Source organism: Plecotus auritus, assembly GCF_963455305.1.
Source record: "Plecotus auritus genome assembly, chromosome: 2".
NCBI lineage: Eukaryota > Metazoa > Chordata > Mammalia > Chiroptera > Vespertilionidae > Plecotus > Plecotus auritus.
This window is the reverse complement of record NC_137771.1, coordinates 81,490,682-81,508,877: the sequence shown is the minus strand read 5'-3', so window position 1 is coordinate 81,508,877 and position 18,196 is coordinate 81,490,682. Positions and strand designations below refer to the sequence as shown.

General features: G+C 39.5%; 2 protein-coding genes and 1 pseudogene across 4 annotated transcripts in view; 1 reads left to right on the top strand and 2 right to left on the bottom strand.

The window, feature by feature from the left end:
* RNF144B (ring finger protein 144B) overlaps nucleotides 1-18,196 on the top strand; it is a 181,529-nt gene that overhangs the window by 29,672 nt on the left and 133,661 nt on the right. The gene's annotated exons all lie outside the window — the stretch shown is intronic.
* On the bottom strand, nucleotides 4,954-5,956 carry LOC308240878 (annexin A2-like; annotated as a pseudogene). The gene has a single exon. The product of its transcript is annotated as an annexin A2-like (transcript).
* LOC308240879 (glyceraldehyde-3-phosphate dehydrogenase-like) lies at nucleotides 7,740-10,310 on the bottom strand (the record flags this gene model as incomplete). Its single annotated transcript, XM_080654334.1, has 1 exon — nucleotides 7,740-10,310. Exon 1 carries the CDS (start codon nucleotides 8,715-8,717, stop codon nucleotides 7,740-7,742), a length of 978 nt encoding a protein of 325 aa, XP_080510460.1. The 5' UTR covers nucleotides 8,718-10,310.

The window sequence follows — 18,196 nt, the reverse complement described above, 5'->3', positions numbered from 1 at the left end:
TTTGGGGGTGAAGGTTGCAGGGATGACTGGGAGCTGAATGAACAACTAAAAATGGCTAATGACTTACGTGGGGCAGTGTGCCAGGTAGGTAGGATCTAAGGCTGTAGGGGTTTTGGGGGTCTGCAAATGCAGGGGTGAAAGTGGCAGGAGTACTACTATAACTACAACAACAACCAGCTCCTCTTCTCCACTCAGTCCACTGGGCATTGAGCGCAATCAACTTGAAATGTAAATCACATGACCTCTCCCCTGCTTGAAGTCCTTTAATGGCTTCCATTGTATTGAGATTAAAATACAGATTCCTTATTTTGGGCTTTGGAATTGGCACATGCTTATCTCTCTAACCACCTTCTCCTTCCCCCCTCTTCCTGCCCTCCTCTCCCCATCTCTATCCCACTGAGCCTCTTTCTGAATTCTAGCTGTCGGGGTCAGCTTGAAGTCACCAAGGTTTTCCTGCATCAGGGCCTTAGCACATACTGATTCCCCACCATTTTCGTAGGGTTAGCTTTGATTCTTTGGGAGCTTAGCTTAAGTATTTCTTTAGACAGGCTTTCTCTGTCCACTTTGTGCATAGTACTCTCTGCCCCTTGTCTAAGCCCTTTATTTGTTTCCATAACAACAACCAGCATCTATAATTATTGTGCTCTAGCATGGTGTCTTACTGAAGACTTCTTTGTCAAATGATTGAATGAAGGAATGAGTTTATATTCTCTTTTCACCATTCCCTCTTTTCTTTTTTAAAAATAAATCTTTATTGTTGAAAGTATTACATATGTCCCCATTGTCCTCTCCCACCCCCCACCTCCCCTAAAGCCTTCACCACCCACTGTTCTTGGGTTATGCATATACGCATATGAGTTCATTGGTTGATCTCTTCCCCCTCTTCCCCCTCTCCACCCTCCCCTACCTTCCCTCTGAGATTTGACAGTCTGTTTGATGTTTATATGTCTCTGGGTCTATTTTTTTTCATCAGTTTATGTTGGTTATTAGATTCCACATATGAGTGAGATCATGTGATACTTATCTTTCTCTGACTGACTTATTTCGCTTAGCATAATGCTCTCTAGGTCCATCCATGCTGTTTCAATCGGTAAGAGTTCTTTCTTTTTTACAGCTGTGTAGTATTCCATTGTATAGATGTACCATAGTTTTTTAATTCACTCATCTGCTGATGGGCACTTAGGCTGTTTCCAATTCTTATCTATTGTAAATTGTACTGCTATGAACATCGGTTTGCATATATTCTTTCTGATGGGTGTTTCTGAGTTCTTGGGATATATTCCTAGAATTGGGATCACTGGGTCAAATGGCAGTTCCATTTTTAATTTTTTGAGGAAACTCCAAACTGTTTTCCACAGAGGCTGCACCAATCCGCGTTCTCGGCAGTGCACGGGAGTTCCCTTTTCTCCACATCCTCACCAACAATTGTCGTCTGTTGATTTGTTAATGATAGCCATTCTTACAGGTGTGAGGTGGTACCTCATTGTCATTGATTTGCATCTCTTGGATGATCAGTGACTTTGAGCATTGTTTCATATGCCTTTTGGCCTTCTGTATGTCCATTTTGGAGAAGTGTCTATTGAAGTCCTTTGCCCATTTTTAACTGGGTTGTTTATCTTCTTTTTGTTAAGTTCTATGAGTTCCCTGTAGATTTGGAGTTTGACCCCTTATTGGATGTATCATTGGCAAATACGTTCTCCCATGGAGTGGTTACTCTTTGTTATTTTGTTGATGGTTTCTTTTGCTGTGCAAAAGCTCTTTATTTTGATGTAGTCCCATTTATTTATTTTTTCCTTAATTTCCCTTGTCCTAGGAGATGTATCCATAAACATGTTGCTATGAGAGATGTCTGAGATTTTGCTGCCAATGGTTTATTCTAGGATTTTTATGGTTTCACTACTTACATTTAAGTCCTTTATCCATTTTGAGTTTATTTTTGTATATGGTGTAAGTTGGTGGTCTAGTTTCATTTTTTTTTTTTGCATGTATCTGTCCAATTTTTCCAACACCATTTATTGAAGAGACTGTCTTGACTCCATTGTATGCTCTTGCCTCCTTTGTCAAATATTAAATGAGCATAATGACTTGGGTCGATTTCTGGGTTCTCTGTTCTGTTCCATTGTTCTACATACCTGTTCTTGTGCCAGTACCAGGCTGTTTTGAGTACAATGAATTTGGCAACATAGCAGGATATAAAATTAATACCCAGAAATCTATGGCATTTTTATACACCAATAATAAGCTTTCAGAAAGGGAAACCAAACAAACAACCCACTTACCACTGCAACAAAAAAATTTAGATACTTAGGAATAAACTTAACCAAGGAGGTAAAAAGACCTGTATTTGGAAAACTACAAGACATTGAAAAAAGAGATAGAGGAAGATATATGCAAGTGGAAGAATATACCATGCTCATGGATTGATAGAATCAACATCATTAAAATGTCCATACTACCCAAGGCAATCTACAGATTCAATGCAATCCCTATTAAAATACCAACCGTATATTTCACAGAGCTAGAACAAATTCTCCAAAAATTTATATGGAATCCTAAAAGACCCCAAATAGCTGCAGTAATCTTGAGAAAGAAAAACAAAGTTGGAGGAATCACAATATCAGATTTCAAGTTGTACTACAAAGCCACTGTACTCTCTTTTCTTTTTATAAATTTTCTCTACTTATTTTGTCTTTCCCTCATTTTTTCAAAGTCAAATAGCTTATCCAGTTTACTTTGATTATAAAGGTAGTACATCACCAAGGCTGTGGGTTCAATTCCTGGTCACGACACATACAAGAATCAACCAATTGCTGGGCCAGTATGGCTCAGTGGTTGAGCATTGACCCCTGCACAAAGTGGTTGCTGGTACAATTCCTGGTCAGGGAGCATGCCTCGGTTGCAGGCTTGATTCCCCAATATGGGGCGTGCAGAAGGCAGTCAATTGATGTTTCTATTTCTGTCTCCATCTCCCTTTCTCTCTCTAAAATCAATAAAAAATATATTAAGAAAAGAATCAACCAATAAATGCTAAGTGGAACAACAAATTAATGTTTCTTTCTCTTCCTCTTTCTGTCAGTCTCTCTGAAATCAATAAATTTAAAAAAATTAAATAAAAGAAGTACATATCCATGTCATAAAATTAAGTAACAAGTATGTAGGAAGGAATTGAAAAGTCACTGAAATTCCATCACCCAGAGAAAACCAGAGCTAACATTTTGTTGTATATACGTAAAATCTTGTTCTTAGTTTTATTTTTTTATTTTACATTTTATTGGCTTTAAAAATATTATTGACTATATTCCCTATGCTGTATTTTACATCCCCCTGACTATTCTGTAACTACCAATTTGTGCTTCTTAATCCCCTCACCATTTTTACCCAGCCCCCCAAACTTCCTCCTATTTGGCAACTGTGAAAATGTTTTCTATGAGTTTATTTCTGTTCTACTTGTTCATTTATTTTATTTTTTAGATTGCACATATAAGTAAAATAATCTGACTTATTTAACTCAGCACAATAGGTCCATCCATGTTGCTGCAGATGGCAAGATTTAATTATTTTTTTATGGCTGAGTCATATTCCATTGTATAGATGCATCACTTTTTTATCCACAAAATCTTGTTCTTAATTTTAAAAAGCAGTTGAGGCAATATTTTTCTCTCCAAATTTAACAAAACCAAGTTATTTTTCTCTTAAAAGGCTTTTAATTAGTTGTGTCTGTGCATCCTCCCAAAGACCATTTTCTCCTGTTGACATTGGTGCTATTCTTCTCCACCTAGGAATTAGGCTGATCCTGCCTTTTTCAGGCATAATCTGGCATTTATCTTTGGTTAAAAAAAAAGTAACTGTTATTCTTGTCTTTCGCTGCCAGCATTGCAGACTGGGCATTTAAATGCCTTTGATTGTGTATTTGTAGAAGCTAACAGCTGCATGTGCTATTTCCAATACTCTTAATATCCACCCAGGAAGTGACCATGGAATGCTTGTCATTTTTCTGGAGGGGGAATAGATGTAAAATTGGTGAGTTTTATACAGAGGTGAAAACTAGGTGAAACATTCTTCAACAGATTATAGGCTTGCCATCTGCCCTCTGGAGAAAACTATATTCGTTTCAGCAGCTCTCAGAATGCTCATCTGCCTGAGCTTGGGGCAGCCGCAGATGGCCAGTGCTTTAGAGACTCAAGTAAAATCAGTATGTTTTCAAAACAAACAATAGGTATCATCCAGCTGGTGGAGATAATAGACCATCTCTGGAAGGAACTGGATTAATACAAGAGTACTCAAAACAAGTTTTCACCAATCACATTTGCCCAAGAAACTAACTAGTTTCACAAATATTTTCTCCTGCCAATCTAATTTTAGAAGAGAGAAAAGGACTCACCACTTCCAATTTCCACCAAACCCTGCGAACAAGAGACCGGAAAGGCTGACAGGGTAAAATGCTTACCACCTCTGCTGGCCATGGTCAGAGGCCCACGATCTCTCAGATGCAGCAGTCCAGGGGGCTAGCCCTGTCCCAGCCAGTGAATTCTCCTGGCTGGCTCCCCAAACTATGGGGGCTAAAAATATTAATACTTTTCCTCCCACCTTCTAAGTTCTAGCTGAGCTAATAATCACATTAACAGAGACAGATTAACAGGAGAAAATAAAGTTTTAATATATGCAGATAGGGAATTCACATAAGCATGAAAATTCCAAAGACAGTGAGGCAACAGTGGGTATATGTATAAGACATTTATTTTGTTTTAAAAAATTCAATTTATTCATCTGTTTACAACACAGTACACAAGAAGCAAAGTGTTTCATATCATAGATTTCACTTCCAACTCTTGGAATGTTCATTTCTTTGGCTAAAAGCCAGGGAATGCTTAGGCAACTGAAATAAGATTGGGGCAGGCAATGCTTTCATCCTCACAAGATGGACATAGGAGGACACTGGAGCTGCCACAGGCCTCAGTCATCCCCGCCACACAGGTAGAGCAGTGCCTTCTGGTTGTCACCGTTGGTGTCTTGCTGGATGTAATAATACAGAGACTTGCTGAACTTTCTCTTGAATTCAGACCTGATCTTCAACATGTCCACTTCACTGTAGGAGATCACGATTCTGATCAGGAGCTTATTACATGTCCTCTCGCCCTTCATGGAGTCATACAGTAGGTCAGCAAAATACAGAGGCTTGTTCCGGATACACTGGACTAGGTTCAGGACAGCATTTTCCAGGCTTCCCTTGACTTCCTTCTTGATGCTCTTCAACATGTCATAAGGGCTGCAGCTCTTGTACTTGTCAAATACTTTCTGGAGGTAACATCCTCTGCTCGGTCATGATGCTGATCCACTTGGGAACATCATTTCCTTTCCTTTTTACCCCAGCATCATAGAGATCCCGGACGTCTTGATCCATCAGTTCATAATTGATGATGGAGCCATCTTCTGCTCTTCTACCCTTTGTGAGGGTAACCATCAGCTGGCAGGGGTCACCAGATGTATTGGAAATAATGTCCTTCTCCAGACCAATCTTGTAGACTCTGTTAATTTCCCATAGCTCCTGGTTGGTCCTTGAGCAGATGATCTCAGTGAGAGAGTCCTCATCAGTCCCTAGCCCCTCCATGGAGGCCTTCAACTCGGAAGCATCATACTGAGCATGTGTTTTCAAGAGGCCCAGAATCATGGTCTCCAGGTGGCTGGACAAGGCTGACTTTAGTGCTGATGCAAGTTCCTTTTTGGTCCTCTGGTAGGTGAAGGCAATATTCTGTCTCTGTTCATTGCTGTGGTTGGACAAAATGTTGACAATAGTGACATCATCCACACCTTTGGTCTTGACAGCCATTTCAATGTTCAAAGCATCCTGCTGGGCTTCAAAGTTGGGGTAGACTTTGACTAACCCATACAAACTTACAGGTGTGGAGTGATCACCCTCCAAGCTGAGCTTTCACAGGATTTCTTGAACAGTAAACATTTTGAAAGAAGCTGGGCTAGGCGGGGAGAGCTGTGAGCATCCCCAGATGCTGAGTACCTATAAGACATTTTTGGAAAAAGGAGGAAAGGGGGTGGGGTATTAGACTTCAGAAGTGAGACACGCAACAGTGCTATTCTTCAACCTATATTTAAATTACCAATCAACAAATAGAAAACTAAATGAAAAAGTATAATTTTTCTCTTAAGAAATTGGATCAATTAGGGGTCCATGGGCAAGTTCTTCCCTTCTCTGAAGCATTGAAATATACAAATGAATTGTGTTTCTACTTGTTTATATTCACCTCCAGCGCATTCAATAAACCATTTGTTGACACTGTGTTGGGATCTGTGTTGGAAATCCTTGTTATATTTTAGTAGGGCCAATTTCATAGATTTTATTTTTTCCAAAATAGTCTGTAACCCAAAGCCTAATAGAAGTTTACATTAACTCTTTATTTCTGTTGTTTTTGTATAATGATATTATTTGATGTTCTAGGAATTTTTTGTTTGGGAGAAGATATTTAAACTCAGAACTATTTTTCTTGGCTATAATTATTTAAACCCTCACTGCTAGATTTTGACTATTTGTTTTGATGTGGTGGGGGGGGGCGGTGCAGGCAGTTAGCATGTTATGTGCATAATCACTTGATGTAAGAATATATTGATATATTTGTACTGTCAGTGCTCTGCCCACTTAAAGATCTTATCATTTTATTGGCTTCAGACTTCCAACTTCAACTATCTGGAAGTTCTAGGGAATTAACAGCAACCCCCAGCACTCAGTCAATGGCTGGTGGGAGTTAGGGTGTAATTGCTCCAGCTCCCTCCCTCTTTGGGTGGGATGATTATAAGGCCTGTGGAGTTAAGTTCTAGTTGTGGCTAAAACCCAGCCTTATGAACTGTCCTGCCTTTCCTGCTGCTCCCATACCACTAATGCCTGAATCTTCCTAATAAACTATTTGCAAAGTCTCACATCAAACCAAATCCCTTTGGGGAATACTTAATCTAAAACAAACCTTATATTTTAGTCTATTATCTTTGGTAGTTAAAATAAATTTCTTGGTTTAATTCACTTAATACGAATAATAGTCCTTCCTTTATTCACAGGGGATATGTTCCAAGGCCCCCAGCAGATGCCTGAAGCCATAAATAGTCTCACACCCTTTATATACTATATTTTTCCTATACATACATACCTATGATAAAGTTTAATTTTTAAGTTAAGCAAAGTAAGAGATTACAAAACAACTAATAAAAAATAGAACAATTGTAATATATTGTAATAAAAAGTTATGTGAATGTGGTCTCTCTCTCAAAATAGCTATGGTACTGTACTCATCTTTCTTCTCGTGATGTGAGATGATACAATGTCTGTGTGATGAGATGAAATGAAGTGAATGACATAGGCATTGTGACGTAGTGTTAGGCTACTACTGACCTGATGATACATCAGAAGGAGAGTCTTCGGCTTTGAGTGATCTTGGATAACTGAGCTTGATGATGTTGATGGTTAACTGTCAGGAGCGAACAATGTCAATGGTTGGGGAAATTTAATATTTTTGGACTGAGGTTGACTTTGTTTTTTTGGCTGGGTAAGTGAACTTTATTGATGGTGTATGACAAGGTACGGCTTCCTAAGCCCCTCCCCTTCTTCAGGGGGTCTGGGACAGAAATTGTGGAGGTCAGGAGATTCTCAGTGTGTTGGAGGATCGATTTGGGGCAAGGATTCCCCAGCAGCTGAAGGCCTCTCTTCCTCTTGCTGGGGCTGCTGGTCCAGGGGGCTCCTACTCCTTGGAGGCCATGTGGACCATAAGGTCCACCACCCTGTTGCTATAGCCAAATTCATTATCATACCAGGAAATGAGCTTGACAAAGTGGTCATTGAGGATAATGCTAGCCCCAGCATTGAATGTGGAGGAGTGAGTGTCACTGTTAAAGTCAGGGGAGACAATCTGGTCCTCAGTATAATCCAGGATGCCCTTGAGGGGGATTTCTGATGCCGGCTTCACTACCTTCTTGATGTCATTGTATTTGGCAGCTTTCTCCAGGGAGCAGGTCAGACCCATAACTGACACATTGGGGGTGAGGACATGAAAGGCCATACCAGTGAGCTTCCCATTCAGCTCAGGGATGACCTTGTCCACAGCCTTGGCAGCATCAGTAGAAGCAGGGATGATGTTCTTCACAGTCCCTTGGCCATCACGCCATAGCTTCCCAGAGGGGCCATCAATGGTCTTCTGGGTAGCAGTGATGGCATAGACTGTGGTCATGAGTCCCTTCATGATGCCAAAGTTGTCAAGGATGACCTTGGTGAGGGGGGTCAAGCAGTTGGTGGTACAGGAGGCATTGCTGACAATCTTGAGGGAGTTGTCATACTTGTCATGGTTCACACCCATTACAAACATGGAGGCATCTGCAGAAGGGGCAAAGATGATGATTCTCTTGGCTCCGCCCTTCAAGTGAGCACCAGCCTTCTCCATGGTAGTGAAGACACCAGTGGACTCCACAACATACTCAGCACCAGCATCACCCCATTTGAAGATGGAGATTGACTTTCTATTGATGACAAGCTTTCTGTTCTCAGTCTTGACTGTGCCTTTGAACTTGCCATGAGTAGAATCATACTGGAACATGTAGACCATGTAGTTGAGGTCAATGAAGGGGTCATTGATGGTGACAATATCCACTTTGCCAGAGTTAAAAGCAGCCCTGGTGATCAGGCGCCCAATACGGACAAATCTGTTCACTCTGACCTTCACCATTGTGTCTGCACTGAGCAGGAGGAGAGGCTATCTGACAAACAGGAGGAGCAGAGAGCCTGAGATTGACCTTGGATAACTGAAACCAAGGGGGAAAAAAACCCTGTATTTTATACAGGCATGCGTATGTTATTGTGCTTCACAGATATTGTGCTTTTTACAAATTGAAAGCAAGACCCTTGACTAGCAAAATAATTACAACTTGCTTCATTGTGATACTCGCTTTCTTGTGGTGTACTGGAACTGAATCTGCAATATCTTGGTGTATATTTTCATTATCTGGTAGTATATATTGTTAATTTTCTACTAAATAATGTCTATAATTTTCTTAAAAGGGAAAGCTTTTATACATCTAAACCATGATTGAAACAATAAAACATAGTAAAAGCACCAGAAAAATAAGTATCTAGGTTAACATGATCATATTTTAAGAGTTTCCAGTCTCGATAGTGACACTTACAGACAGCAGAACATCTACCAAGTGCTGGGTTTAGTGACTACACTTGTAATTATACTTAAAAATTTCTTTTAAAATTGATTTTTAGAGAGAGGGAAAAGGAGAGGGGGAGAAAGAAATATCTATGCAAGAAGGGAACATTGATCAATCAGCTGCCTCCTGCATGTCCCCTGTTGAGGATTAAGCCTACAACCCAGTCATGTGCCCTGAATGGGAATCAAACCAGCAGCCTTTCAGTGCACAGGATGATGCCCAACCGAGCCACACTGGTCAGGGCTATAATTATACTTCTATTGTTATTTTTCATACCATCTATATATATATAAAAGCCTAAGTGACCGAATGACCGGAGTGACTGGTTGACCAGTTGCTATGATGCACACTGACCAGCATGGGGCAGACAATCAACACAGGAGCTTCCCCCTGGTGGTCAGTGGGTGGTCAGTGTGCTCCCACAGAGGGAGCGTGCTCAGCTGACCAACCCATCCCAGCGGCCCACCAGCCTGGTGGCAGCCACTCACTCCGTCAGTAGTCCTGCAGGTCCAATCTCCAGAGAACAGGCCAGGCACCAACGGTACAGCACTGCTGGCCTACTGGCCGCAGTGCCCAAGGCCACTTTCCCTCCCTAGATGCTCCGCAAGGAAGAAAGGATATAAAAGCACCAGGTGGCTTCCAACAACCAGCACAAACGTCAGCATGTTGGATCCAGATCCCGGGCCAGCAAGGGCATCTCACCGCCTGCCTGGAGGGTCGATCGCATCCTGGCCCCTCCCCCCACCCTGCCCCACTCAGGACCCTACCTGTGCACAAATTCATGCACCAGGCCTCCAGTCTTTTATATTATAGGATAGTCAGGGACTTATAAAGAATTTGTAGTTTTAGCAAAGGTGAAGTCTGAGGTTAAATACTTAACAATGGGGATACATTCTAAGAAATGCATCATTAGGGGATTTCATCATTGCATGAAAATCATATAGTGTACAAACCTGGATGGTATAGCCTACTCCTTACCTAGGCTATATGGTATAGGCTATTGCACCCAGGCTACAAACGTATACAGCATGTTACTGTACTGAATACTGAAGGCAGTTGAAACAATGAAAAGTATTTGTGTATCTGAACATATCTAAACATAGAAAAAGTTCAATAAAAAATATAATATAAAAGATAAAAATTGGTACACCTGTAGAGGGCACTTACTATGAATAAAGCTTGCAGGAATGGAAGTTGCTCTGGGAGAGTCAATGAGATAGTAGTGAGTGAATATTAAGGCCCAGGACATTACTGTACAACACCATAGACTTTATAAACACTGTACACTAGGCTACACTAAATTTGTAAAAAAAAATTTTTTCTGGGGAGATTAAAAATGGAAGCAGAGTAAGTGGATGCTGCACAGACATGCTCCCAGGAACAAACTGGTATTACAACTAAAATATAGAAAAACTTCCTGAATAATCAATGGAGAATTTGTAGGAAAGAACCCTGATACCCCGAGGACCAAATGTGGAGACTGCGTAGAGACTGGTACGAGTGGCGGAGGCGCAAAAGGGCTGGCCAGGCACCCACAGATAGCAACTGAAGTCCCAGAGAGATATCTCATCTGTGGAGGGTTGCCACTGAGAACTCTGGGAGTAAATCCCCAGCAGAGAGCACAAGAAGAAGAGATAAATGAAGCAGAGATAAAAAATGAAAAGCCAACATAAATAAACCAAATTAACCATTTACGTTCACCTGGGTTAATAGCAACAAATGCTTCTCAGTCCCAAATCCTGTCAAATTTGCCAATATTTGCTCTATCAGGAAAAAGAAAAAGAAAAAATATCCTTTTTCTAGTATAGATTATTCAAATTCAGAATTAAAATAGTAAGTATGGGAGATCAGCTAATGCTGGTAAACTGGTTTCTGATTCTCTTAGCAAGTCCTGCACAAGAGGACCAGGCTAAAGGAGCATATCACCACCAAGACAGCATTATAAGAAATGCTAAAGGGATTGCTGTAATGAGAAGAAGGAACAGTGAGAAACCTAGCCATATAGAATTAAAATGGTAATAAATAAGTACCTACCCTGTTTTCCCGAAAATAAGACAGTGTCTTATATTAATTTTTGCCCCCAAAGACACGCTAGGTCTTATTTTCAGGGGATGTCTTATTTTTCCATGAAGAAGAATACGGTACACATTTATTGTTAAATGAAAATAAAGGAAACTTATTACCTGTATACGGTACGGTAGTACGGTAGTTGTCAACACAAACCAGACAAACTGTGAATCCTACAGTATCAAGAATTTACTCATTTATTCAATGACAATCATGTCATCATCTTCTGGAACATCATCATAACAATCCAATTCCTGAATTTCCTGGTGAATTTCTTGTGACTCCATTTCTTTCAGAATCAGTGGACCAAATCTCTCATATTTAGCAATAGCACTGTCTTTAAATGAGTACTTCTTGTCAAGGTAGCCTGCTCGCAGTGCATTTGCAATGCAACTGTCAGTGATTTTCTCCCATGAATTCTTCACCCAAGTCACAACTTCTTGCAGTTTAGGTTTCACAAAGTTTCCACTCTGATTTCTCTCCATTCTATTTTCAATGTAGTCATTAATTTCCATGCGCAAATTGTCTTTGAATGGCTTGTTTATTGCAATATCAAGAGTCTGGAGATAGGCCGTCATTCCTGCGGGAATCATTATCTGATCTATTTTTCTTTCATGAAGAAATGTCTTCATGTCTTTAGCGTGGTGAGTGCTGGCTGCATCCCAGACTAGCAGACCTCTTTGGCTCCCTCGCATAACAAGCGGCAGCATTAAATTGACCCACTTCCTTATAACTGCTTGTGTGGCCCAGGCTTTTTCAGTTTCAAGAATAAAAACGCCCAAAAACACGTTCAATCTTTTCCTTCTTGCCCTTAGAAATGATTAAAGGTGGGATTTTAGTGCCATCCAGACGAATTGCCAAAATACAGGAAACACGTGCACTTTCGTAAGCAGTGGAGGGAATGTACGCTAAGAAGGCACCCCACTGTTCAATTGTTGTTTGAGATGATTGGCCCATAAACACTGCAGTTTCATCCATAGCAATCATGTTGGAAAGATTGTATTTAGAGAAGTCAGCATCATCAATAAAGGACTTGAATGCAATTGCTCGCTTAATAACTTGAGTATCTTCCAACCTAAACAATGTTGTAGATCTTCTTAAAGACAGTTCACTTCGCTGAAGGAAATTATCCAGCCAGTGTTGTGATGCTTTGAAGTCTTTGGGGGCTATGTCAAACTGTGGTGCCATTGCAAGGGCAAATTCTTGAATCTGAGCCCTATTCACAACCAAAGCCTTTGCTCTCCTGTCAACAACCCATTCACAGATCAGGTCTTCCAGCTCGGAAAATAATGGTTGCCGACCTGATCCACACTTGCGCTTTTTAGCATTTCCCTTGTCCACTTGTTCAATGAGGTTACCATACTCTGCTCGCCATTTTTGGACCAATTGGATACTCAACATCTTCTCTTTGCAGAAAGCAGTAAGATTTTGGCCCCAGGAGTCTTCCACGATTCCTTTCTTGTACTCCACGGAGTAGCTTTTTCTTTTTGCACTCATTTCTAGGGGTAAAAAAAAGGAATTGGGGTATCAAGGTGTGGGGAGGGGGATCACTCAAAATGACACAGGGGGGATCAGAGGGGGAAATCAAAATGGCACAGGAGAATCAGAGGGGGGATTACCATTTTAGTAACCCCTTTTGATCCTCCTGTGTCATTTTGATTGTCCCCTCTGATCCTCCTGTGTCATTTTGATTGCCCCCTCTGATTCTCCTGTGTCATTTTAAGTGATCCCCCTCCCCCCACCCCTGTGCCACTGAACACCTTCACCAGACATCCCCCCTACCCCTTTATCAGACATTTACCCCCTGGGGCCTGCCTGGGGACTGTCACTGGGCCTGCTGGGGCCTGGTTCTGGGCTGGAGCAGGGTCTGCCACGGACTGAGAACCTTCAGTCATCATGAAGGCGGCCGCGAGCATCAGGTAGTGTCACCAGAGACAGACCAGCACTCACCACCTTTGCCGCATCCCGTCTGCTCTAATCCTCCTGTTCTTCTACACGCATCTGCGAAAGTCTCCTCCTCTCTCCCGCCCCGCGCTCACCGCTCACTCCGACCTCCGCTCCGCCTCCACACAGCAGTGACGTCAGGACTCCGCGTAACGTCACTGGTTGCTAGACGCCAGTCGGGGTGGCCCTAGCGACCAGTTTACGGTAAATTAATTTTCATTCTGAGACAGAGCCTGGGGCCTTATTTTCGGGGGATGCCTTATATTTCACTCAGAAGGAAACCTGTGAGTAGGTCTTATTTTCGGAGGATGTTTTATTTTCGGGGAAACACGGTATCAATAACCTAAATGTAAATGGATTAAATGCTCCAATCAAAAGTCTTAGGGTAGCTGAATGGATTCAAAAACATGACCCAACTATATTCTGTCTACAAGAGACCTGATTCAAAACAAAAGACACACACAGGATGAGAGTGAAGGGATAGAAAATAATTTTCCATGCAAATGGAAAAGAAAAAAGCTGGAGTAGCAATACTCATATCTGACAAAATTGACTTTAAAATGAAGGCCATCACAAGAGACAACAAAGGTCACTACATAATATTAAAGGGATTGATCCAACAAGAGGATATAACTCTGGTAAACATAAATGCACCCAATATAGGGGCACCTAAATATATTAAAAAAAAACACAAAACTTCTAGAGGACATTAATGGAGAGATTGACAACAATATAGTCATACTAGGGGACTTTAATCCCCCTCTGACTTCATTGGATAGATCTTCCAGACAAAAACTTAACAAGGAAACAGAGACTCTAAAGGACACATTGGATCAGATGAATTTAATAGACATTTATAGAACATTTCACCCCAATGCAGCAGAATATACATTCTTCTCAAGTGCACACGGATCATTCACAAAGATAGACCACATGTTAGGACATAAAACAAGTCTCTACAAGTTCAAGAAGATTGAAATCATATCAAGCATCTTCTTAGATCACAGTGGAATGAAATTAGAAATCAGCTACAGTAAAAACACCCAAAAACATTCAAATACATGAAGGCTAAATAGCATGTTATTAAACAATGAATGGATTACCAATGAGATCAAGAAAGAAATAAAAAACTTCCTGAAAACAAATGAAAATGAACACACAACAATACAAAATCTCTGGGACACAGCAAAAGCAGTCTTGAGAGGGAAGTTTATAGCACTACAGGCATATCTCAAAAACCAAGAAAAATTAACAATAAACTATTTAACCCTACAACTTAAAGAATTGGAAAGAGAACAACAAAAAAAGCCCAGAGTAAGTAGAAGGAAGGAAATAATAAAGATTACAGCAGAAATAAATAACATAGACACTAAAAAAAAATACAAAAATCAATGAAACCAAGAGCTGGTTCTTTGAAAGGATAAACAAAATTGATACACCATTAGCCAGACTAATCAAGAAACAAAGAGAGAATACCCAAATAAATAAAATCAGAAACAAGAGTGGAGAAGCAATCACTGACACCACAGAAATACAAAGGATTGTAAGACAACACTATGAACAACTATATGTCAACAAGCTGGACAATGTGGATGAAATAGACAAATTCCTAGAAAAATACAGTCATCCAAAACTGAATCAGGAAGAATAAAAAAATCCGAATAGGCCAATAACAACTGGTGAAATAGAAGCAATAATAAAAAAACTCCCACCAAACGAAAGCCCAGGTCCTGATGGTTTCACAGGGGAATTTTACCAAACATTCAAAGAAGAACTAACACCTATATTCCTCAAAGTATTTCAGAAAATCCAAGAGGAAGCATCACTTTCAAACTCTTTTTTATGTGGCCAGCATTATCCTAATTCCAAAACCAGATAAAGACACTACAAAGAAAGAGAACTACAGGCCAATATCCCTGAGGAACATAGATGCTAAAATCCTCAACAAATATTAGCAAATCGCATCCAGCAATATATTAAAAAGATCATACACCATGATCAAGTGGGATTTATTCCAGGGATGCAAGGCTGGTACAATATTCGCAAATCAATAAACGTGATACATCACATAAACAAACTGAAAGACAAAAATCACATGATCATATCAATAGACACAGAAAAAGCATTCAACAAAATCCAACACCCGTTCTTCATAAAAACTCTCAGCAAAGTGGGAATAAAGGGAGCATATCTCAACATGATAAAGGCCATATATGACAAACTTAAAGCCAACATCATACTCAGTGGGCAAAAACTAAAACCATTTCCCCTAAGAAGAGGAACAAGGATGCCCACTTTTACCACTCCTGTTCTACATAGTACTAGAAGTGCTAGCCATAGCAATCAGACAAGAAGAAGAAATAAAAGGCATCCAAATTGGAAACAAAGAAATAAAACTGTCATTATTTGCTGATGACATGATATTATACATAGAAAACCCCAAAGACTCCATCAAAAAACTACTAGACTTAATAAATGAATTTGGCAATGTAGCAGAATACAAAATTAACACCCAAAAATATATGGCTTTTTTTCCCCACCTTTTTTTTATACACCAATAATGAACTCACAGAAAGAGAAACTAAAAAAAAAAAAAAAAAATCCCATTTACCATTGTACCAAATAATTAAAATATCTAGGAATAAACTTAACTAAGGAGGTAAAAGACATGTACTCGAAAAACTACAGGACATTGAAAAAAACAGAGGAGGACAAACAAATGGAAGAATACCATATACAGTGTTCATGGATTGGTAGAATCAACATCATTAAAATGTCCATACTAACCAAAGCAATCTATAGATTTCATGCAATCCCCATTAAGATACCAATGGAATATTTCACAGACCTAGAACAAACACTCCAAAAATTCATATGGAATAAAAGAAGACCCTGAATAGCTGCAGCAATCCTGGGAAAAAAGAACAAAGTTGGAGGGTTCACAATACCAGATATCAAACTCTATTAAAAAGCCACTGTTCTCAAAACTGCCTGGTATTGGCACAAGAACAGACATATAGACCAATGGAACAGAACAGAGAACCCAAGCCATTATGCTCAATTAATATTTGACAAAGGAGACAAGAGCATACAATGGAGTCAAGATAGTCCCTTCAATACTAAATAGTATTGGGAAAATTGGACAGATATATGCAAAAAATTGAAACTAGATCACCAACTCACACCATATACAAAAATAAACTAAAAATGGATAAAGGACTTAAACGTAAGATGGGAAACCATAAATATCTTAGAAGAATTCATAGGCAGCAAAATATCAGACATATGTCATAGCAATAATTTTACAGACACAGCTCCTAGGGCAATGGAAACTAAGGGGAAAATAAACAAATGGGACTACATCAAAATAAAGAGCTTCTGCACAGCAAAAGAAACCATCAACAAAACAACAGAAGGCCCACTGCATGGGAGAACATATTTGCCAATGTTATCTCTGATAAAGGTTTAATCTCCAAAATTTACAGGGAAGTCATACAATTTAACCAAAGGAAGATAAACAGTCCAATAAAAAAAATGGGCAAAGGACCTAAATAGACACTTTTTGAAAGAGGGCATACAGAAGGCAAGAGACATATGAAAACATGCTCAAAGTCACTGATCACCATAGAGATACAAATCAAAACAACAATGAGATACCATCTCTCATCTGTCAGAATGGCTATCATCAACAAATCAACAAAGGACAAGTGCTGGTGAAGATGCAGAGAAAAAAGAACCCTCGTGCACTGCTGGTGTAAATGCAGACTGATGGAGCAACTGTGAAAAACAGTATGGAGTTTACTTGAAAAATTGAAAATGGAACTCCCATTTGACCTGGTGATCCCACTTCTAGGAATACATCCCAAGAACTCAAAGACACCAATTAGAAAGGATATATGTACCCCTATGTTCATAGCAGCAAAATTTACAATAGCTAAGATTTGGAAACAGCTTAAGTGCCTGTCAGCAGGTGAGTGGATTAAAAAACAGTGGTACATCTACACAATGGAATACTACACTGCTATAAAAAAGAAGGAACTCTTAACATTTGTAACAGCATGGATAAACCTGGAGAGCATTATACCAAGTGAAATAAGCCAGTCTGAGAAAGATTAAATATCACATGATCTTACTCATTAGTGAAATATAATGAACAACATAAACTGATGAACAAAAAATAGAGCCAGAGGAAAAAATATTTTAGACTATAATAGAAGTAATCCTGTTACTTGCAGATTTTTAATATTTTCTACAACTTTTGTGATATTATACTATGTTAGTACTGTTTTGGTAATATTATATTTAAAATCTGTTTTTCTTGAAATATTAATGTTATTGCATGTAATATTATTATATTTAAAATCGTTTTTCTTGAAAAAAAATTTTTCTTCATTAGTAAATTAACCTTATCTTACTATAACCTTTTCACTTTGTAAAGTTTTTAGTTTTAAAAAAAAGTCTACTCTTTTGTAATAACACTTAGCTTAAAATACAAACACATTGTACAGAAATGTTTTCTTTATATCCTTATTCTACAAGCTTTTATCTATTTTTAAAATTACATTTTAAAAACTTTTTTGTTAAAAACTAAGACACAAACACACATATTAGCCCAGGCCCACACAGGGTCAGGATCATCGATATCACTGTCTTCCATCTCCACGTCTTGTCCCAGTGGGAGTTCTTCAGTGCAGTAATACGCATGGAGCTGTCATCTATGATAACAGTGCCTTCTTCTGGAGCCCCTCCTGAAGGACCTGCCTGAGGCTCTTCTTGAGGAGTTATCACTCTTTTCAGAAATACTATCCTCATGGTGGTTTGCTTCTTATTTTGTCATACATTTATTTGTAAGCAGGTAGCACTGTGATGTTAATTAGATACTTACAATGTCACTAGGTAACAGGACATTTTCAGCTCCATCATAGTTTTATGGGACCACCAACGTATATTTGGTCTGCTGTTGACCCAAAAGTTGTTATGT